Source organism: Melanerpes formicivorus, unplaced genomic scaffold (genome assembly GCF_026170545.1).
Source record: "Melanerpes formicivorus ecotype bairdi unplaced genomic scaffold, bMelFor1.0.p_v2 SCAF_4, whole genome shotgun sequence".
Lineage (NCBI taxonomy): Eukaryota > Metazoa > Chordata > Aves > Piciformes > Picidae > Melanerpes > Melanerpes formicivorus.
Genome location: NW_027142356.1, coordinates 12,415,491 through 12,438,991, shown reverse-complemented (window position 1 = coordinate 12,438,991; position 23,501 = coordinate 12,415,491). Strand labels below are relative to the sequence as shown.

At 44.8% G+C, this 23,501-nt stretch overlaps 2 protein-coding genes and 1 long non-coding RNA gene across 4 annotated transcripts; 2 read left to right on the top strand and 1 right to left on the bottom strand.

Annotated features, from left to right (window-relative positions):
• Window positions 1-1,081: 1,081 nt before the first annotated feature.
• On the top strand, window positions 1,082-6,255 carry CDKN2AIP (CDKN2A interacting protein). Its single transcript, XM_068137001.1, has 3 exons — window positions 1,082-1,415; window positions 1,509-1,639; window positions 2,455-6,255. Exons 1-3 carry the CDS (start codon window positions 1,192-1,194, stop codon window positions 4,215-4,217), a joined length of 2,118 nt encoding a protein of 705 aa, XP_067993102.1. The 5' UTR covers window positions 1,082-1,191; the 3' UTR covers window positions 4,218-6,255.
• A 6,511-nt stretch (window positions 6,256-12,766) lies between these two features.
• On the bottom strand, window positions 12,767-18,533 carry LOC137440654 (uncharacterized). 2 transcript variants are annotated; one of them, XR_010987209.1, is made up of 4 exons: window positions 18,112-18,533; window positions 15,895-17,466; window positions 13,035-13,567; window positions 12,767-12,946 (listed from the first exon to the last, which is right to left on the bottom strand). It is a non-coding gene; the product is annotated as an uncharacterized lncRNA (long non-coding RNA). The 2 variants fall into 2 exon arrangements; XR_010987210.1 differs by having other exon boundaries at window positions 12,771-13,567; window positions 16,849-17,466.
• Window positions 17,992-23,271, top strand: ING2 (inhibitor of growth family member 2). Its single transcript, XM_068137022.1, has 2 exons — window positions 17,992-18,443; window positions 21,982-23,271. The coding sequence occupies exons 1-2, from the start codon at window positions 18,254-18,256 to the stop codon at window positions 22,650-22,652; spliced, it is 861 nt and encodes a 286-aa protein (XP_067993123.1). The 5' UTR covers window positions 17,992-18,253; the 3' UTR covers window positions 22,653-23,271.
• Window positions 23,272-23,501: the final 230 nt, after the last annotated feature.

The following is a 23,501-nucleotide window of genomic DNA, read 5'->3' as shown; positions in this document are numbered from 1 at the left end:
TGCCTTGTAGCTCACTTCATGATGACATGTAGGTGTTAAAAATTGAAAACTTAAGCAAATAGAGACTTCTGTTTCGGGGGGGGGGGGGGGGGGAGGGGGAGAAGTCAATACAGCTCTCTTGGGACAGCCCTTTGCAATTCAAAACTCTCTCCTCTGTTGCACTAATTCTGTGACCACCATCTTGGCAGACTGAAGCTTGCGCTATTTTCACAGCATGTTTATTCCTCTTCACACAAAATTCCCCAACTGGCTTGAATCAAATACTGGGGTAAAGTTTTGCAACATAAAAACAGCCTACAGAGTTGCATAAGCAACTATCTGAACCCTTTGAAGCCAGGAGCCCTCATACTTAGACCCATGCATTTAACATCACCTCCAAAACGTTACAACCCCTTTCCTTCCTATCACATGTCAAGGAGGATAAGAATGCCAACTGATTTCATGAACTACCTCATCAAAGTTGTAACTCAAGCGTGACCTGAACTTCTGTTCACACTTTGACCAGGCATAAACCAAAGTGAGCAACTGTGGCCATACCGTCTCTTTTCTCACAAAGAGCACCTCAAAAACCCGAGAGAAGAATGGGAAAACGGGCAGTCCGTCACAGGCGCAAGGCCAGGGGACAGCAGGGGAGCAGCTCTGCACCAGTTTTACAGTGCTATGGGCCTGAATGAGGCATCCACAGGCGTACTCTTACAAATCTCAGACGTCGGGTACAGTACAAAACGAAAAGAAAAATAAAGACGAACCCAGCTCAATGCGTTGGCGGTACAAAAACACAGATTACTCTCAAAGGGGCGAGGGCAGCGAGGCACCTCACAGGCAGCTACAACCCCGCCGTGAGGCCCCGCCCTGGGGTCTAGTGCCCACCCGGCAGGGCGGGGCGGGGCGGGGGCGGGGCCGGGGCGGGCTGGGCTGGGCTCCGCGCAGCTCTGCCGCGCCTGGCTCTGCGTCATGTCGCTGACCTCACGAGCAACACCTCTCCTCTCCTCACCCCTCCCCCTCGCGCGCCGCGAAGCAGCCTGGGGCGGCGGCGGGTGCTGCCGCGCGCACTGGCTGTGACGTCATCCGGCGTGGCCGGAAGGAGCGGAGCCGTTTGTTTCCGTTGTGCGGCGCGGAGGAGCGCCCCGCCGCGGAGCCGGAGCGGGCGCGGAAGGGAGGGGCGGCAGCGGCGGGGAAGCGGGAGCGGCTATGGCGGCAGGGAAGGCGGCAGCCGAGCCCTTGGGGCGGACGGCGGAAGAGGTGGCTTGGGCCGAGGCTCTGCGTGGGGCCTGCGAGCCTGAGCACCACTGGCGGTTCCGCCGGGAGTTCCTGCTGCGCAACGTTGGGGAGCCGCCAGCGGCGGGCAGTGCCCAGCTCCAGCGCCTAGTGTCTCTCTCCATGGTGTGGGCCAATCATGTCTTCCTGGGCTGCCGGTGAGTGTGGGCCAGGGCGGCGGACCCCGCGGGAGGGGGGTTGCGGCGCAGATGCTTGACGGTCCCCCTCCTCTGCCCTTGTCGCCCCTCCAGGTACCCGCCGCTGGTCATGGAGAAAGCGTTGGAAATGGCCGAAGGCATACAAGTGACCGGCGCCCCTGTTCGCACCACGAGAGATGAACTGGTTGCCAAGGTGAAGAAAAGAGGCATATCAAGTAGCAATGGTTAGCAGATCATAGCTGTGACAATACATAGGAGTCTAGAAAATGCTTGTTTTTTGAATGTTCTCGGTTTACCTCTGCCTTAGAAAGTAGTCGAACTAATTTTTTAAAATCCCTTGTTAATCGTTTCCCCTGTCTGTGCTATTTTTTCCTTATATAAACCTGTAAAGTAGATGTAATGTGTATGTATTCTGTTGGTAACGTAGAGCTCTTGTTTTGAGTTTCTGTAAGTGGTGCACTTTAGCTGATGATTTTTGAATGCAGTGTAGACTACTGTGCACCACTGCAAATGCATTCTTTTTACTTTGCTTTTAGCCCTAGGCAGATATTGTTGCTTTGTGAGAAACATAGTTTTGCAAAGAAATTCTTAAAAGTGGTATTTTAAATATGTTTTTTATGATGTTAGTAGACAAAATACACCTTTTTTAAGGTTAGGTAGTCTGTTTAATACACTTGGGTAATTTTTGGTTTGAACTTTAAAGAAGGACATGCTTGCCCATTGGTTGCAAACCACAACCTCAAATCTTGCACCTGAGTATTTTTATTTTGTGTGTGTGTAAAACAAACAAACAAAATCCACATAAAACAAACAACCCCAAAGCCAACAATAATAACAAAAAACCTAAACCAAACAGAAAAAAAACTCTAAAACATTCTGAAATAATTGAAATTATGGTTCAAGGTGTATTCCTAATCTGTACCTTTTAAATTCAAAAGGATTGTTGCTAGAAGTTCTTAGAAAATAAGTACATTGTCTCTAGATGGGTATTTCATCATACAGGAATTAAAGAGGGTAACATACTTCACTTGTTTTGCAGAAGGGGTAGAAGAGCCTTCCAAGAAGCGAGCTGTTGAGAAAAGCAAAGATGGTAAGGATACTGGAAAGGACGTGAAAACAACCAAGGCAGAAGCCCTGAAGAAAACAGAGAGCACATTGCCAAAAAAGCAGGAAAGAGATACTAGCAAAGATGGAGAAAGCTCCTGGTCAGCTTGCACTTCAGATCAAGAAATGGGCAGAGCATCAAATGTAGAAATAGAAGGAAAACCTGCTAATGCTGAAAATATGAGTGAGCAAAATCAGTCTTCATCTGAAAAAGAGTCAGGAGAGAAGTCTTGCTCAAGTTTACCTAAGGAAAGCAAGTGCGGAAACCTGTCGTCACCTGAGAAGAAAACTGCAGTGAGTGCAACCCCACCAGCTTCCAAGAGTGCCCTGCAGGTAGAGGTGGTGGCAGCTGTGGTGCCACCAACTACCAAGAGTACCCCACAGGCAGTGGCAGCAACAGTGCCACCAACCACTAAGAGCACCCCGCAAGCAGTGTCAGTGCCACCCACTACCAAAAGCACCCCGCAGGCAGCAGCGGTGCCACCCACTACCAAGAGCACCCCGCAGGCGGTGGCAGCAGCGGTGCCACCCACTACCAAGAGCACCCCGCAGGCAGTGGCAGCAGCAGTGCCACCCACTACCAAGAGCACCCCGCAGGCAGTGGCAGCAGCAGTGCCACCCACTACCAAGAGCACCCCGCAGGCAGTGGCAGCAGCAGTGCCACCCACTACCAAGAGCGCCCTGCAGGCAGTGGCAGCAGCGGTGCCACCAACTACCAAGAGCACTCCTCTGACAGCAACAGTGCCACCAGCTGCCAAGAGCACTGTGCAAACAAGTGCTACACTGCTGTCTTCCAAAAACCAAGCTAGTGTTTCAGCATCAGTGTCCAAGAGTGGTGCTCAGGTGAGCAGCTCACTGCTTCTGGCTCCCAAGAGCAGCACTCAGGTGGGTGCTTCACTGCTGCTGGCCTCCAAGGGCACTGCTAAGGTGACCTCCTCACTCCTGGCCTCCAAGAGCAGTGCTGAGGTAGCTGCTTCGTTGCTGGCTGCTCGGAGTGGTGCTCAGCAGGGATCCTCACTATTGAATTCCAAGAGCAGTGCTCAGGTGGCTGCTTCACTGCTGGCTGCTCGGAGCGGTGCTCAGCAAGGTCCCTCATCACTGGCCTCTCGTGGTGGAGCTCAGGCAGGTGCTTCTCTGCTGGCCTCCAAGGGTGGTACGCAGGCAGGCTCACCACAGCTTGCCTCTAAGAGCAGCTCACAGGCAGGCGAAAGCCCTGCTAAGGCTTTGTGCAAACCCTTAACAAGCGAAGATGCAAAGGAAAGACAGCCTTTTTTCAACAGATTATACAAAGCTGTAGCCTGGAAATTAGTTGCTGTTGGAGGCTTCAGTCCTAATGTAAATCATGCAGAACTTCTGAACTCATCTATTCAGTCTGTAAAAGCTACGTTAGATGTTGCTTTTGTTCCCCTGAAGGAGCTTGCAGACTTGCCTCAAAATAAGAGCTCTCTGGAAAACATAGTTTGTGAACTGAGGTGCAAGTCTGTCTACTTGGGTACTGGCTGTGGTAAAAGTATGGAAAATGCCAAAGCAGTTGCTTCAAGAGAAGCTTTGAAATTATTCCTCAAGAAGAAAGTTATTGTGAAGATATGCAAAAGAAAATACAAAGGTAGTGAAATTGAAGATTTGGTACTTCTGGATGAGGAATCAAAACCGTCAAATTTACCTCCAGCTTTAAGAAATCCTCGTGAGATCTTGTAGGGGAGAAAGGCTGTTTGTACCATGTATAATATTTCAAGACAAGGACTGAAGGTTAATTTTGTACTTTAAAAATGCAGGCTTCCAGATATTTTGTATTTCTTTCTCAGTTTTGCAAGACGATGATAGTCTTTTCACTTGGTAGCAATTGTATAAAACTTGTTAGAGATGACAAGTGTGGGTTTAAAGGTATGCCTTAATACATAGCACATTAGTGTGCTGTTTCATTTGCAAAATAGTCTACCTAATTCTTCTATTTTTAATTAAGGTACAATTTGTTGTTTAAAACTTGACAATTTTGTAATTCTACGATTTGATGGCAGTGTGGTCAATTGTCTACCATGTCTTTTTTAGCCATATAGAAGTGTGTATATAGGGACCATAATACTTGAATGATTGAAAGTTGTTTAAAAATTTCAATCAAAAAAATTGAATCATCTGTTTCAGGCTCGTTGCTCATAATGTTCATTGTTGCTCATACTAGGAGCGAAAATACTTGGTTGACCATTGTTACAGGATGTTTCCATAATGCTCACAAATAGAAGTGACACCCTGATTCCATTTAACATTATACTAGAAGGTTAGATCCTGTTTAACATTATACTGGCAAATTATCAATTAGCAGTCAAGTCACAGCTACTTCAGCCACCAAAACTCTGTAAGCAAATTTGTATTGTTATATTTTTTTTCTTCAAATAAACATGCATTTCTATATTAAATATTTAACTGCTACTCAACCAATAAAACCTAGGGAATATGCTTTTATGGTATTTTGGTTTGGCTGTTAAATATTCCATCCATTTCAATAATTTTGCAACACCTTAAGGAAAGCTTTACTTTGAGTGGCTTCAAGGTGTAATCCCATTCTTTATATGCGTAGATGGAATACTGTACGAGTGATAGAGTGGACCTGTAGAATATCTATTTTGACTTTTGTCAAACCAGGATAAGGAAAATGAAGATGCTACTGTCTACTAGAGACAGCAAATGTAAAGCAAAGCATTCACACTAATCAAGCCCTTCCTTTGCTATGTTTTTATGCCACATACAGGATGGTTTGAAGCAAAGAAAGTGAGAGATTGTCTTTTATTTTCAGTGTTGCTGAAATACCTGCACAAACTGCATGTTTGATATATTGGGTAATGACATGTAATTGTAAAAACATATTGTCTTAAGTGCTATTTTGAATTAATCTTGTCTGGTTATGGTAGTTAGCATCATTTAGTGGTGATCTTACACTTGACAGAGATTCATTGATCAAATACTACAGGAGTGAATAGGAATTCCTGGGATCTCAGTAGTATGTATGTCTACTTAGACTTCCAAGTTCTTTTGTGATTATGGGACTAAACCACGATGATGTTATACTGTACCCTATGTGATTTTGAAGAGCTGTGGCTGTGCAGTCCATAGCACCTGAAGCCTGCAAGGCACTTGTGCTTCTTGGTAGCCAGTTGAGAATTTCCTCTGTCCCCTGTACTTCTGTGCCCTCGGTTGTCCTTCACTCTAGCTGGGTTTCTCAGGAGTTCCCCTTTGGCGTTTCTGGAGCACCACCCGACATTCGGAATGCAATACATTGCATCTCATACAGCATAAGAATTTGTGTATACTGCTAGTGCAGAGCAAGTTCCATGTTGTATTTAGGAGCTGTGGTATTCATGCCAGCAGGCATGAGATCTGTTTTCAGATCCTCACTGTGGGGGTGAAGACACAGAATAACTGTTTTCACAGGGCAGGAATTGCATCCTGTGCCCTCTGAAACACAGCTTTTTTTAGCTGTTCATTTGGGCATCTCTGCATCTCTCAGAATTGCAGCATGAATTGGATTGTGAAGATGTCTCCTGCCTGCAAAGTGAAGGTGATGGTGTTTACTGACCTCAAGGGGGATGTTAAGGTAACTGTGTTAAAAGGCTGAGGTGCTAGATGTCCATTTTTTTAAAGTCCTGAGTTAGATTTTTTATTTTATTTTAAATGTTTATTCCTCTTTGATGTTTGGTTGTGATTCATTAAAGAATGAGTCTATAGCTACTCCTAACAGAAACTGAAAGTGTGTGTTGTTTTTTGTTTCACATTCTGCATGGGAAGCAGTTCAACAAGCAGGTTATGACATTCAAGTAAATAAGCATTAAGTATTTGAATTGGAATTTCTTAACAGTTTATTAACCCTAGAGGAAGAAAGAAAGAATTTCAAAAACTGGCTGTGGCAAGAAGTGTTTGCACAGTCCTGCCAGTTCCACAGCCTCTGGGTCTCTGAGGTGCTGCCCCAGTCTCTAGCAATTGGGATGCTGGTAATTGTAGACTGCCGATCAGGACCGGCTAGAGTATACGCGGGTGTGCAGCGTTGTCTCGGGGAATAAAAATTAAATTAACCAACTGAAAGAAAAAAGTCCCTGTTTTCTCTGCAGGAGGTCAGGAAATTGCAGTCATCAAAAATTACTCCTGTTTCCTCTGAAGGCTGCTAGAACAGCTTACGTACGTCCTGTTGGTTCCTTAAGACAGCTGCCCGACTGACCGTTGGCACGTTACGCGGGGGGAGCTGTCAGGGACCGGAGATGTCTGCTGTAGCGCTCGGTACTGGCCACGAGGCGGCGCCAGACGGCCCCGCGCTGCCGGCGGAACGGCGCCACGCCCAGCAGCCTCTGGCGCGGCCGCCTCGGGGCGGGGCCGAGGCGCTCAATTTGCCTAATACATTCCCGGGGTGCCTCCGGCCCTTCACATCGGCCACAGATCCCGGACATAAGGAAGCTTGGCGCTCCTCTGGGGCGCCCGAGTGGCTTCTCTGTCTATGCGTTGCCTGCGGAGACTGATAAAAAGAAAGAAAGGGCTGCAACATTTCTCACCCTACCCGGCAGGGTCTCCCTCCTGGCGCCTCATAAAAGGCAGCTAACGAGAGAAAGGAGCGCGGGATGTTCTGAAGACCTGCTCTCTAGGCTACTCACAGAGAACGCTAGTTTCTCAAGGGCCTACGCGCCCGCCTAGGGGAAAGTCCCCGGACCGCCGGCAGAGAGTGCCGGGCGCTCTCGCGCCCTGTCCGACCGCAATTCACGCAACTACCGCCAAGATGCCTCCGGGCTGAGCGGGTGATAGCGGGGCGGCTTCTCGTCACGGCCACAGAAACGCAGGTAGTGCATGCGTGGTGCACTAACAGAACGGGGCTCACTCTCAGGCCATCCCCTTTTACCGGCCGCGGCAAGGTCCGCGCGAAGCTCTTGGTAGGGAAAGCAACGCACATGTGGGCACACCCGGCTTCCCCTGGCAGGTCGTACACCCGCCTGACAGAGCCCCTATCTCTGCCCAAAAAGGCTTCCCTTCCTTCCCTGCTGGAGTAAGAAACCAGAGGCTAAATGGAAGCATTATTCTCACATTTGTTTGCATCATGTGAAGCTAAGCATCAAATATAGAGGAGGCTGATGTGTAAGCGAGCAACAGTACGAAACTGACACAGCACGCAGTGCAGACATCATGCTTCCCTGTGGCAATGCCAGCGACGAGCAGCGTGAGCAATCTGGCAGTGTAGGCCTAGAGCCTGACAAAGTGGTAGGCCATGCTCAGCATAAGTGCAGAGCCAGCTAGCAGTGTAGCAAAACAGTGCTGTGCCTGCAGCATGTAACTAAAACAAGACACTGGTAGCTATAAACATGGACAGCTATCTTGGGACAACAGGACATGCACCTGCATCAACAACCTCGTTGTGTCGTTAGTAGTTGGACCAATAATCTATAATAGTGTGATGTGTGGTCACTCGTGGGAACCAATGAAGCTATGCCAACAAGGCTCTCCGAGTTTATATAAGTTGTAGAAGTTCCCTTGATACGCACTTTCCTTTCCCTTCTTCTTCTTTGCTTCACCTTACTGTGCTATACTCACTATGCTCACACTATAGTCCTACAATACTGGAACAATAAAGGAACAATACTCGATCCTATTGGTCGTATGTATTGACTCCAGTCTGTGTTGCGTTACCTCCCCAGCACAACAGCCCCTCACAGGCGTGCTGCTGCACAGGGCTGAATGCATGGTGTACTCCTGGTTTCCCCTGCTTACCTGGACCTTCTCAGAGAAGACCAGTACCTCTGACTGTGGCAATCATAGCAATAAGTGGTGTGAGCAATCTGGCAATATAAGCTAATATAAGCTTAGAGCTTGACAGTGGTAGGCCATGCTTAGCATAAGTGTAGAAGAAGCTAGCAGTTTAGCAAAACAGTGCTGTGCTTGCAGCATGTAACTAAGGCAAGGTACTGGTAGCTATAAACACAGAGAATTATCTTGGAATAACAGGATGCATACATCGATCAACAACCTCACGTGATATTAGTAGTTTAACCAATAATGTGTAACAGTATGAAGTGGGGTCAGTTGTGGGGAACCAATGAAGCTATGCCAAGGATGCTCTGTGAGTCTATATAAGCTGTAGAGGTTCCTTAATTAAACGTATTGATTCTGTACTCTGTCGTCAACACCTGACCAGCAAGCGTCACCAGTGCTACTTGCCTACCCCCGACAGATTCTCATGCTTACATTCTGACACTGTGCAAGAAGCTGCTGCCTGCAGCAATCATCCACATGAGTACTAGCCATGATAATAAACCCAACTGATTTCATAGGCAGTGCCATCCTTGCCTCTAGTATGTCAAGCAAGTAACACATCACTGTATTCAACTCCATGGAATTAAGTCCTCTGACAACCTACAGTCAAGTCTGCGTATGAAAACAGAACACTAGCAAAGACCCCCAAAATAACCCCAAGCTCAGGCATCCCAGGCCCAGAAATTATAATTAATGCTCCCCTTGCCCAAACAGCACCCAAGCAGCCCAGCATCAACACTTCCTTTTGGTTCATGCTCTTGTAGTGCACCCAGGTCTGCTAAACCAGCAGTGTCTTTTAGGTTGAGGGACAGGCATATTGCCTGTATGTAGGCACAGTAGTTTGCAGACCCCACTGTTTTCCAACACCTGCCTTTCTTCCAGCAATACCTTCACATGGACAGTTTTCGAGCTGTGTCAGACCCCTATGCTAGGCAGAGGACAGCAACATGTGGAGTAGGGAGCACCTCTGCACAGAATTAGCTACAACAGCTCTACCTGCTTCAAATGAGTTTTGAAAGGGTGCACAGGGGGCTGACAAAGCACCTGCCTTGAGCTGTCATTTTGATTGCTGTTTTAGCTGCTTGAACTTCTTGACTGTCTCTCTTTTCTTAATTCTTCATGTGATCAGCTATATGTATATGGTAAAATAGAGATTTCAAATTAAAATGCTATCAAAGAACCTATCCCAAAAGAAACCACTAAACTAGGGCACATCTTTTATGAAGTTGTCTCTGGGTTTTTTTGGGGGGTTTGTTGTCTTTTTTTTTTTTTTTTTTAACTGTAATGAAATCCCAGTGTCCTAGTTCCATCTGCTAAAAAGATATGTCTAAGACTGTATGAAGCTAATGTTTCATGAGCTGTCAGGCTTTTGTAGTACAGGGAACACCTGCAGTACAGCCTGACAAGCTTGTGTAGACAAGCTGAACCTTGCACAGGGACTGATGTGGATTTGGCTTTCTTCTTTGGTCCTGAAGATTGCATAATAGCATCTTAAAAGTTTGGGCTGGTATTCTCTGTGCATGGACAAAATTTTCTCACTTGTAGTTTATGGTAAATGTCAGTCTTCAAATTTGTTAACAAGAGAGAATATGTCAAAAAAATCAAACTCCTCTTGACTACAGATGGCAGTAAGCTGACATAACATGGTCTAGTAGCCCAGAGGCTAAGGGAAAAAACACACATTGAAAGAGATTTGATGCTCTCTCTCTTTCACTAGGCAGATCTGTCCCCCAGATCTTTAAACTGGAAACTGGAGGTGAAATCACATCAATATCTGTTCTGTAGAATATTTTGTAAGCTTTTCTTTCAGCTAAAATGTGCACTTTTGCAATCTTTTGCATAGTATATGATAGGCAATGCTCTGTCCATTTAACAATTGCTTTGTATTTGTTTGTCCTCTGGGTGGTTGCTAGTTCCTATCACCACAGCAAAGGTATTGTCATTAGCTACATACTTTTAAGGAAGTATTGTCGTTTATGTCTGTTATCCCTGCATTGCCCCCCATTTTAAATCTGCTGCCAGGAAGCTATCAATTTTTAGGCTGTGATTAAGAATTACAGAAGAATTACACATTACAGAATGTGAATAAGAATCACAGCTCCTCTTCCTTGTGTGAACTTAAACCTGTGCAGCTTCACTGAACCTCTGTGGTTACAGGCAGACAGTTATTGCATGTGGCTGAGCTAAGATTCTTCCTCACGTAGAGCTGGCCAGAGTGGAGTGATAGCAGCACTCAGAGATGACTATTCAGACATACGGCTGGCCTTTTGTACAGGACAGCACAAGGTTCCACATGCACTGAAGATGCACTCACATTCCAGTGTTCAGAAAAACAGGGTTTACGTTGATACTTTGTAATAGTTTCCGATATGTTGTAGGCTAATTTTGAAAAGGGCACATGGTAATTTCTGAGCACAAGTGCCTGTTGCTAAGGCAATGAAAGATGGAGTTCCAACCAGTTAGGTATTTACTTCCTCTAGTAACATTCCTGCAACTGAAAAAGCATTGTTCAGCTCTGACATCTGAGCCTACAGCCCTTTAAAGTTTGAATTGTCACTGATGGTCAAGTAACATTAATTGTTAGTCCTAAGTGGACTGAGAAACTACTTGGTTTAAATGCCACTGTCCGAGATCAAACACATTGTGCAAAAGGTAATTTGTCACTGGTAAAAAAGCCAATATAACCAGCCAGGATTGCCTGATTATCTCCCTCTGGTATTTTACATTTTAAGTGCATTCTAAGAAAAACTCTATTCAGTCAGATGCTGCCCATACTTTGATAATAGCTTTCCACCTGAAATTGTGTCTTAGTTTGGAGCATAATATCATATTTCTGTTTATTATTTTGGGGAAGAGGATGGTTGAGAAGCTAGGGATCTATTCATCTTGTTTAACCAACAATTGTTTTCATGATTACAACTGAACAATAAATAAAATATACATTCTGTCAGTTCTTGGTAAGAAGGGGCACACCCATCGTATGTGTAGTATAGAATAATACTAATTTTTGGTAACTCAGAGTAAGTAGTGGCACTGAAAAATTCTGTATAGCAGCAGCACCTGTAATGCAGGTGACTTGGTGCTACATTTATTTTGAAGATACAAAATGACTCTCCTGTGCTGTTTACATTGACTTCCAGTTACATTCCAGGTTAATTATTTGTGCTAAGTCTGGATAAGCAGATTCCAAAGAGAAAAAACTAAAATCCACCCTAGGAGGGAAATAAAATGAAGCTGTTTGGTGTGCCAATCCTTTTCAAGTGTTAAAGGGAACTCTGAAATGCATAAATGGCAACGATAGGCATGTAATTACCCCACTTCTGCACATGGAATGGAAATTGTTTCACTGAGATCTGTGACAAGAGACCTGGCTCCACTTATAGTCAATGGAGACATTTTTAGGGCAAGACTTATTTATACCACGATTCTCTCTCAACTGACATGTTTGGCTGGATTACACCCACCTTTATTTCCTGAGCTGGAAAGGACAATTAACATACACATAAGAGAGAGTATTATGGAATGTCTTACACCATTAACTACTGAAAATTCCTGCCAGTGCACTGCCTGCCCTTATTTCACAATCTTGATCACAAAGGTGCAATTGTGTATGTTTGCTCCTCACAAAAGGAAGAAGTAAAAATGTGTTTTCCACCTGACCTGTCCTGAGTAACAGAATCACAAAATGCAGCATGCATGTTAGCCTGTAGTTCAGGTAAGAGTACAAAAAATTTCTTTGTTCACTGTGGGCATAAGAGGCTCAGTTCCATTAAAGTCACACAGATTCTTCCATTTACTTGAATGGAAGAGGACCAAGCTTCAGGGCTCAAGTAAGACAAGACAGACAGTTGCCAAATATTTGCATTAGATTAACCTGGTACCTTTCCTCACCTGGCCTCCCTAAATACCATCTGCACATTTCCCTAAGGTCTTTGACATGGTGATTGGCTCCGCAGCCGGAAAGAAAACCACTGATCATTTATGCTTTAAACTAGTAGATGAGGAATAAAAGTCACTGTCTGAAACCTGCTTTCTGGAGAGGAAAACAGGGACTTGTTACTTCAGCCACATGGAGACAAAATCGCGCTGTAAATGACAGGGAACGATCCATGTAGCAGCCAGATGCTGCCCCTCAGCTGGTTAGCAGTGTCCTGCACCTCTAAGGAGCTGCAGTTCCCATGCCAGCCAGCATGCTCCACAGCACCTGTGAGAAGGTGATGACGTCCAGTTCCTTTTGACTTCCAGAAAGCATTCTGAACAGAGTAGATACTCTCAAAAAGGAGCAGTGTGGTTCCTCTCAAAACAAAGCAACTTTATGGCAGTATGCTCTGATGGAAGCATTGATTGCCATCTTAACAAATTTCACCTTGGGGCTAGCAGTTTCTCAAAACACTTTTGAGTACAGCCATGGGATTAGAGTTTGGAAGCGTAACAGGAAGAACTGTGAAAACAGATAAATAATTATTACAAAACAAAGCATGAAATAAACTTAGTTTGCATACTTTACTCCAGAAGAGGATAAATAGAACACATCATTTTGAAGAAAACAAAAAAAAAAGAGATGAGCTGAATGTTGCAGCTGTTTCTATCCCCATTTTAATACAAGTCAGCTGATCACTACTTTGGGCTCAGGAAGAGATTTTCTTCTAGAAAAGAAAAGCAGAAAACTTGGAAATTCTCCAGTTTTTCAACAGATGTTTCCATTTGGATGAGGAATAACATATATCTCCTTACCAGTGAGCAATGTTTGATGCTAGGAAGACATTAGATACACGTGAGGATGAGTCCAGGTGGAAACAATACATGCTGGTGTTTTCAGAAAATGTACTGGTTTAGTTTATCACTAAGGATCTGATGTTAGCCCATGTCTTATTTCCAGGTGTCCTACACTTGTGTAAATGAAAAATATTTATTTTCCATATGATTTATGTTCCACCAGATAAGTCAAGCCTAATATTTAAGGAAAATCAAAAGCAATGATGTCTGCTACTACAGGGAAGTACCTTTTTTGGATGATCTGATGTTAGAGAAATTTCCAAGAGTAGCTTACCAGAACAAACGGTACTGTCTCTGTAGCTCCAGCAAAGAGTAGCCTCTTCCTGGAATATTGTCTATATTGAAGATCAACTATGGCCTTTTTATACAACCTTTCCTTCAGCTGACTTTTTTTAAAGCCCTTCTGGCTGGTACTTGTTCTTTCTTTTCTTTGCTTGGTATCTTGGAGAACTCTTCACACTTTTCATCCTATTAAAACCAGAGAAGCATACCTGCCAAGAAATATACATCACCAAAAATAATTTGTTCCATTTCCTTGAAAGAAGCACCCTGTTATCATATTTTAAGCATTTCCACTAAATGCTATGTAGGTCCTTCACAGCCACAGCCCCTGATGGACGTGTCTTCATCAATAATGCTGCTTTTCATTATTTTTTTCCATAGGCTGAAACTCTTCCTGCGCTATCAATGGAAAGCTGAAAAAAGTCTATCCAATATGTGTTAAACCAAACAGAACAGGAATAAGCTATGGTTTGAGGATTTATAATCAGGATTATGAAACATGAAAGGCAAAACTGCAAATGGGGAAAATAAAATTTGGATTAAATATTTGGAAATATTTTATCATAGTAAAATCTATACTTTACTCACAAAAGAAGGGAAATACTCTGATTTTGACTTATACTGAGAAAAGATAAAGAAACAAAACTGTTGTAATCTATCCTTCATGAAAAGTTGGAGTAAATGTAAATAAATCTCAATATATTTCATATAGGACTTCTGTGGGTTATTTGCTCTTGGAAGACAACCACTGAGGCAGGTTTTATGCAAAATACACTAAGACACACCCATGATACCACTGTGTCAGCCTCAGGCGGTCAGTTCTCCACTTAATGGAGAGGGCTGGTGGAGTGTATGGTCATTCTGCCTCTCCCTCTCTACAAATAACAAGGGTTTTGCTCTACCATGCTTCTTATTTCCAGATTATTCTCACAGTCATCAAAAGAAGACACATAGCTGTGTCACAGAGGCTATAAGGTTGCAAACTTGAGTCCAATATATCAAAATTTTCCAGTGCTTGCTCTTAGCCATTTTAAGGAATGATCAAACCAGAGAACTCAGTCTGCTATGATTGCTTTCCTCCCCTCTGAGGCTTCAAACACGCAGCAAGCTAAAGCTTCTTTATCCTAGTGAAATCTGCTGCATTCTTTAGACTACTCCAAATTTAAACATTTTAGTGTTCAAAAGCAACAGACAACATTTAAATTCAGGAAACATTAGCTTATCTCTGCTGTAACTCAGATACTACTTCCCCCATGGTGACAAACAGCAAGCATAGAAACCACCTGTAACAAATGCTACATATTATTCTAAAATGACCTTCCTGGCTGTTCTTTAAACAACAGTGCATATGTATTTTCTCGTTGGAAAAAAAGTAATGCCAAAATGTTATTTTTAAATTTACATTTAATTGTAACTAAAAATAACATATTATTTGTAACAAACATTTTTTTGCTTTATTTTTCTGTTTTGTAGGGGAAATCCCTAGTTCTCACTTTTATTTCTTCAAGTGATGGCAGAATGACACAGCCACTCAAACTTACTATAAGCAGAAACATAACCCCTCGAAACAGCCAGCGCCTTCCTAAAGAATATCGTATCACTTATATTAATCCAGGTCCTTTTGCACTGGTATACAGGTAGTGCTTTTTGCCTGTACAGATCAGTGCTGTTACAAAGAATTCAATCAATGAAACTTCAATTACTCAGAAGTGACAGCAGTGAGCACCTTACAATAAAGTTTCAGCCAACAAAAGTGAAAGTAACAAGGTTATTTTCACTTTCTAAATCGATCTGTGCAAAAATGAGACAAGCAGCATAAAACAATCTGAGGTTTAGCTTCCTTAGTCTGAGCTGTCACAATACACTACAACGAAGCAACTGATTTTAGTGGTGTTACGAATTTTAAGATGAAGGTGCCCTCTTAAGAACATAAACACACTGAGTTACAAACTTACTGGGGTTTTTTTTGGCCAGAATGATGTCAGTGGAATAAAAAATTTTTTGAAAGTACTGCCTACAACTTCGTTTTCATTCATTTTTATGAAGTTCCACCACACTGCTGTCACAGGCAAATCCATCCATCGACAGCTACAATTACTCAAGATCTTAGATGCAGATGTAGAAATCACTGTCATGTAGGACACCAGCTTAGCTGCTGCATGAGTTGAAAGTTAAGAATTTGCTCGCATACTTTCATGAGAGATGCTGAATTTTGGCTAGATGAAGCTGATGAAGGTCAACACGCTAATTTTGTTGTAGCCATGGAACCATCTGGCACAAATCATATATTTGCAGAATTGCAGAAAAAATGTAGGCTGGAAGGGATCTTCTGGAGGACATCAAAGTAGAGTCTACTTCACAGACAGATCAGATTGTACCAGGCCACATCCACTTAGGTTCTGAAAATATCCAAGAATGGAGACTACAACCTTGCTGCACAACCTCTGCTGCTGCCTAACCACTACTCCAGATCACGCCATCCTGAAATGTTATCTACAGGATTAGTATGGGTACTCTTTTAGTGCTGGCTGCTTACCTGTAGAGAAGAAATATAAGACAGAAGGGTTTTGGAGGGGTTGGAATTTTTTCACCCTTGAATTCAATCATCTTTGATGCTGTTTTTTCGTTTGTTTGTTTCCCCTAAGTTTGCCAGCTGTCGTATTTTTCCCCACTTTTTTTTCAGGTTCCTGAAATACAACTGCAACATACTGCAAAACATACAGGTCTCTCCAGGATGATTCAAGACTCCACCACATTTTATTTTTTCCTGATACTTACTAATTATTATGCATGTAGGAAAGATCAGAAAAACACCTGACAGAGGTGGGGATTGAAAGACCAACCCTTCAGCAATTCCATCTGTTTTCTATCATTCTCTCAGTAGGAGAAAGCATATATCTAAAGTATACTTCTTTTTCCTACTGTATTTGCCATGGCCAACATTTGACACAAATTCTGCAACAGCCTGAGGAAAGATAGGATTCTCTGTTGAAAGTGGGAAGTTTGTTGGCAGGCCAGTGGGTTTTAAAAGGTTAAGCTTATTCGATGCCTTATTTAAAGTTCTCTGCAATGATTCTTCAGGATAAAAAGTCACTCTGCTTCTCTAAGTAACAGTTTATCAGAAATAATTTTGCTCTTCTTTAGAGCTAAATCAAGTTGCTCTCATTACAGGCAAGAACAATCTAAACTGCTGTTTCTTACAGTTGGAGGATATGAATTAATTAGATGCCTCACCCTATCAATTGCTACAAGTGAGAAAAACTTGGCCAGAGAGCACACTCTTGTGTGCAAGGCAGAAACACTTCCTCCTTGCACATTGCCTGTCACTATGGGCACAAACTTCACCTCATGATGAAAACTACTCTTCAGAAATAAGTTATTGCAGATACAGCTGACAGCAGTGTTTAAGAGAGAAATACACAATTCATCTGCAAACAATTCAATGTGTGTGTGTGTGTGTATATATTTTATTGCAACAAAAGATACTCACAGTCCCTTCCTGCCAGACACAATGCCTTTGGAAAGGTGCATTTCAAGAGATTCAGTGCCATCAGTGCTGACATTATATTGTTTGCCAAAATATTCCAAGGAAATGGAAGGACGGTGCAAAGGGTAAGGCTTCAGCATGAAATGCTAAACTTCTTCTTGCTTGCCCAAGCGTCTTTTGCATTATCTCCTGGAAACGTGGGAAGGTTCAGGGTTGTGACTGAGCAACCAATCACAGTGCAAAGCACCACGGCCTGCAGCGGGGACAAGTGTAACAACCCGTAACAGCCACAACACATCCTCGCGATAAACTCCTCCAAGCTTCCATGGACAGAGAGAATGCTTTTGGAAGAGCAAGCAAACGTGGGGCCCCGACCAGAGACGAGCGTTTATCAGTGCTGACAAACACACCACACGAAGGTGGGGGCACACCTAAAAGACCCTCGTGGGGTCCCGTTCGACGCCCGCAGTACTCACAGACACGTCGCGGCGCCACTCCTTGCCCTACTACAGCAGTAGCAGGAGGTGACTGAAAGCTGGAGATGAGCGGACACTACTCACACCTAGCCGTCATTTCCGCTCGCTTCACCGTTTCCTCACACAGGTGCACCGGGGCAGTGCCCTAGGGGAAGACAGCGGGCAGCATGGCGGGGTGAGGCTGGCCACAGAGATGGCTGGAACAGACACCGCGGCGGCCCCCGAGGGAACGAACGTGACCGGCCGCTGAGGGAGTCCCTGACCCATGCACACGGCGCTTCACTGCCCACCATCACGGTCGCGTGCCCTCCCCCTCCCGCCCACACATCGGCACCACCGGGGCATCTGGCGTGGGGCAGGGCGGGAGTAGGTGCTCGATCGCAGCCACCTCACTGCCCGCCGGCTCTGGGGCGCGAGTAGCCATCACACCGCAACAGGCACCTCAGTCAGGCAGCGACCCTGTGGCACCCTTCAGCAGGGGCACCACTTCGCCCGGGCATAGAACCAGAGATAACCTGCACCTTTAAGAGCAGCTCCGCCTCTGCGCCGGCTCCCGCCCTTTGCGGAGCGCCGGGCCAGTAGCAGAGAGCAAGAGGAGAAGGCGGGAGAATGTGAACCCCTCGCGGCGCCGCCAGCCGCGCCTTATAAGGGCAGGGCCTCGCGCATGCGCGCACCCGGCGGCCAGGGGCGGGGGCTCCGAGTGGGTTTTCCTTCGGCGGCGGCACCGCGGCGGGAAGGGGCGAGGGACCCCGCGGAGGAGTGGCCGGGTCCGGCCTGGTGAGGCGCTTACCCCTCACCACCCCACTCAGTGCCTCGGCTCGGTCAGCGCAGCTCGGTCCCCGGCGGCCAGAGGGGCGGAGGCAGGAGGAAGCGGAGCGGGGTCGCCGCGGGGACCCCCGCGCCCGGTGAGGGCTGCACGGCAGCGGCGGCGGATGTGCTGCTGGCGCGGGGGGATGATGCTGGCGGGGCCGCAGCTGGTAGCGGGGCCGGCGGCGCCGGGCGGCGAGCGGGCCCGGCTGCTTTCACTCTACGTGCAGGACTACCTGGAGTGTGTGGAGTCGCTGCCGCTGGACATCCAGCGCAACGCCTCGCTGCTGCGGGAGATGGACACGCAGTGCCAAGGTGGGTGCAGCCGTGGGACGCGGCCTCCGCCACAGGGCACCGGGATGGGGGGTAGGGAAGGAAGAGGGGCGGCCGTCCGCCGCACATGCGCCCGACGCGGAGGGGCCGGAGCCGGGGCGGGCCCGGTGGAGGGGGTGGGTGCCGGGGTGAGCCCCCTACTGGGCCTGCTCGGGGCTGAGTCGGTGTTTGCCGGGGTGCTGCACTCCGTGTTTGCCACGGCGGGCCCCGGCCGGTTCCTCACGGGGAAGGTCGACCCGAGGCGGTGGCCCCGCCCCAGGGGCGGTGGAAGCTGGCGGTTCTTCGCTGCCCGGTGTTAGGCCTCGGCTCGGCGCGGGTGCTGCTTTACCGTGTGGGGCCGCTCCCGCCCCACTTCCCTACTGTAGGCAGTCGTGGTGATGGAACCGGCGGTGTTGCTGCTGGAGGTGGGGTCATGGGAATCGGTTTCGCAGCTGCCGATGCCCCGCCGCCGTGCGGGGGTAGGGAGTGCTGCGTCCCGGCGGAGCCCTGTCCCCGTCCCATGGTAAATCGCTGCTCTCTAGCTCGACCCGCCGGGCGCTGACCCGAGGCGCTGAGGGTTAGCTCACGGGGGCAGCTGCATAGCGTGTTAGCAGCATTCGTGTGGGTCCTGGAGAAGACCCATAGATCGGGGAGTTACTCTGAATTTCAGCCAAAGCCGAGGCTTCTACCCAAATGCAGGTTAAGATGGATTAGATCTGTTCCATCTTCCGCTTGTGAGCTCTGCTGCTGCGGTGTCTTCTAATTACTGCTTTACCGCCTAGTTATAAGATGGGGTCTTCTGCAGAAGAGCTTTATTACTTGAACGGTGCAGCAGAGGCTGAATGCAGTGGACCCATGGCAGGAGGGGCGGAATTTGATCCTGTGGAGTAGGAACTAGAGCGGTGTCCCCGCTTCTAATGGGAGGCTTTCTTCAGGATGGGTGAGGAAAGGACCGTTAAGGCCTTGCAGACGTTAAACTGGCCATCTCGGAAGACAGTTATTATAAACAGATTCTTTCGTATCTTTCTGATTACCAGGAAGATGCATAAGAGCTAGGGTTTGCAAATTCTCTTGTGTTTTTAAAGTCTGAAGGGCATAGAGTTTTCCTGCAACATGCTGAATTTTTAGCCGGTGCGGGACTGCCTGGCTCTCTCCTTACCTGATCGCTGGTGAGTAGCCAGCACTCCACATCTGTCTTCAATAAATTCAATCTTTTATTTAGGCATTGTCTCCTAGAAATCTTTTTCCAGCCAGTAATGCAATATTGAGCCAAAGCAGAAGTTTGTTACTGGTTTTACCAACACCCCCTCCTCCCCATCAAACCCTCAAAGTTGGATAAAAATACCTTAGGCCCAAGTCTGAAGATGTAAAAGCAAGGCTATACAATTTCAGCTAATGTAAAAGGTAATGATAGTTCATGCAGGAGGGACAATGTCACTCTTGCAAAACTGAACTCCTTTTAGCTTTCATTAGCTCCACCAAACTTAATCTGATTATCTGTAATGAACTCTTGCCCTGGTTTATGTCATGTTGATTTTTTTTTTTTCCTGTTTGTGGTTTGCTTTTTTTTGTGTGTGGTGGTGTTTGTTGTTATCTTGTGTTTTGTTGTGTTTTTGAGTTGTTGGGGTTTTTTGTTGTTCTGGTTTTTTAATAGGAGTTTCAGAGCTATGTAGTTGGGTGTATGGATGCCTTCTCTAATCTTAAGAGACCAAAAATGAGTTTGGTGAACTTGCATCTCTGTCAATCCAAAAGTTCTTTCTTTTTAATGGATGGTGATCCGTTGATCTGGTGATTTAAAGTGCTCAGTATATCCTCATGGTCTGCATCCAGGGAATAATCAACATAGGGTGAATGTTGTTCTCTGTCACAGTGTGAAAAGGCAAACAGTTACTGCTTGTGGGCTCTTCTGGGCCGGGCATTCCCAATATGGGAAATCTGTAACTACACCTACACGCTCCCCCCACCAAAAGGCGGTGTGGGAGATAATGTGGCTGCAGAATATTGTATTCTGGTTATGGCTTTCTAGTTCAACAGCATTCAAAGTACATTACTCCACATTTGTCAGGAGAGAGTAAGACTCTTTTTTTCATTCCCCCCACCCCTCCGGCCAGGGCAAAAGACAAGTGATGCATCTGAAGATGAAGGGAAACAAAGCTTGTGTTTTTAGTGGTAGCTGGAATGCTGGTATTGAGGAAAGAACAGATTAAATGAGTTATTGGACAGAGTAGTAATTTTTATCTTCCCCTAAAACCTGGAACAGAAGAAAATGCTATTGACTCCTGTTGTCATACAGGTTTCAGAATTTATAGTAAAAAGTGGCCATTTGTGCACAAGGTACTGCTTCAAGATGTCAGCAGGAAACAAAAATATCTCTGTGAACGTTGTTGAGATAATATCTATGGCTTCCATTTAGCACAAGCTTGAATCATTTCACAACTGTACAATGCTAACAAATCCTTTAAAAATGAAAGCCAGTTTGTGAAAGGCAGTTCTTTAGGAAGAGATAGACTGCACTGCCTATCTTTTTGCTTTAGAAGTAAATAGTTTAGTATTGCTCGTAAATTCCCTTGCCTGTTCAAATAAAATTCTCAAGCTGTTTCTGAAGGAATCATTACTGTATCTAACAGTGTGCATCAGGTTTCACTGTCGCTTCTGCTAATCTACTTCCTTTCACTTCAGCAATTTTGTCTTATGTATAGATCTAGTATAACTTTTGGTCTGCAAGATATTAATCTAAAATCCAGACTCTAAAGCAGTCTTAGAGTATTTGTTAATATCTTATTTTGGTTTGTTAAACTTGCTGCTTTTATGAAGGAGTCACAGCAACTCAAACCAGTTATTTTGCATGACTTGCAAGAACAGCTCAGAAGTCAAACTGTGAACTACTCATTACTAGTTGCTTAAAAATATCCTGTGATGCACTAAATGGTAGGTCACCTGTTCTGAAAAGTTCAGCCTTAATTTAAAATGCAACTTGCTATAATTTGTTTTGGTAATAGGAAAAGCCTTTTGAGTGGTTTAAACTGATCTCTGGCCTGATTGTAAATTTGCTCTTGTGTAACTTCAGTTGTCATAGTCCTTTTATAACTGTCTACTTAAAAATGTAATACCAAACCTTTAGACAAATCAGAAGGTGAAGGCAGATGACCTGGATATCCTAATTCTGGCATGGATTATGTCATGATTAAGCTATTGCTTTGATTTTTTTAGACCAGAATTTTGGTGCTACTGTGGTAAGGACTCTCAACAGAAAATCCTGCTTTTCAGAAGGGGCGTCTGGACTACCCACAATCCATCAGGGTTTTTGGTGTTTTCTTTCCAGTAGCTAAAAAAAGCTTGAGATTTTTTTTGTTGCATCAGATTGTGATCTTAAATACTGATTTGCTGACCATATGCACCTTGTATAAAATACCTGCTCTAGCTCACTAGGATATATTACAATTAAAACCTATACTACTTCTCATCAGTTAGAAATACACTTCTGTGTTTTCTTTAGCATGTTCCATCTTGCGTAATTGTTCCTATTATTATTATTTTATAGAAGCGTTAAAAGAAATAGATGATGTCTATGAAAAATACAAGTCAGAAAATGATCCCGTTCAGAAGAAGCGCTTGCAGCAGCATCTTCAGCGTGCGTTAATCAACAGTCAAGAACTTGGAGATGAGAAAATCCAAATAGTTACTCAGATGCTAGAACTGGTAGAGAATAGAGCCCGGCAGATGGAAACACACTCTCAGTGTTTTCAAGATCTGACTGAGAATGAAAAGCCTCTAGAAAAGGCAAAGGTGGAGTCCTGCCAGCCAGAGAGATCTTCGCGCAGACCTCGTCGCCAGCGAACCAGCGAAAGCCGTGATCTGTGCCATATAGCAAACGGTATTGATGACTGCGATGATCAGCCACCTAAAGAAAAAAGGTCTAAATCTTCCAAGAAGAAAAAACGTTCCAAAGCCAAACAAGAGAGAGAGGTTTCACCTGTAGAATTTGCAATTGATCCTAATGAACCAACTTACTGCTTATGCAACCAAGTGTCTTACGGTGAAATGATAGGATGTGATAATGAACAGTGTCCTATTGAGTGGTTCCACTTTTCATGTGTTGGACTCACCTACAAACCAAAGGGGAAATGGTATTGCCCCAAGTGCAGAGGAGACAATGAGAAAACGATGGACAAATGTACTGACAAATCAAAAAAGGATAGAAGATCGAGGTAGTGAAAGCAATTCATGTTTTAAAGAGTTGATCCTTTTATATTAAAATGTTTAATTTACAGAGAAGGCTGTTTTAGGAAATGCATAAGACTATGCAATAATTTTTAATTATAATGTTAATGGAGTATTAAAAGCTGTTATACCTTCTGTGATCTTTAACTTTCTGCACTGAATAACCAAATAATTGAAACAGGGTGGCTTCAGACCTTCACAGAAGACATTACAAGCATATGGCGCTTGATTTCAATTTAACTCTATTAGTATTTTAAAGAACCTTGTGAATCTTGAAGTAATGGTGGTGGGAAAGATACTGAAGAACTTCTCATGCTATGGTAAAGGTGGTGAAAGACCTCATGTAACTGCTAGATTTTTAACTGGATTTGTTCTTTATCCCAGGTCTTAACTTCTCAGTTTTTGTTAACATCACACATTTGGAATTAGGGTTTCTGAATTCAGCTGTAACTGTAAAAGTCTTCCGAGCTAAAAGCAGACCTCTTCAGTGACTTTCATATGACCAGTATGTTATTTCAAGGAAGAAAATACCACTAACTTAAGCTTTTTTTATTTCCTTTTTTTTTTTTTTTCCCCCTGTCAATATTAAACTCTTGTCTTTGTGACTTTACACTTGGGAGTTGGTTTTTGAATCTGATAGAATTATGGTGTGCACACTGTTCTGGATGTTCTTAGTAGGCTTTGTTTGAGTTGTGTGGAACATCCTGGTGTGGTCTCTGTTGTTTAAGATGGTCTCTCTAATGTCAAAACTTGGTTATATTTTCCCACTGTCTATATAAGCCTTGAAGTGGAGGAAAGATCCCTTGAGAGGAGGGTATATCGACACCTCAGGGAACAGAA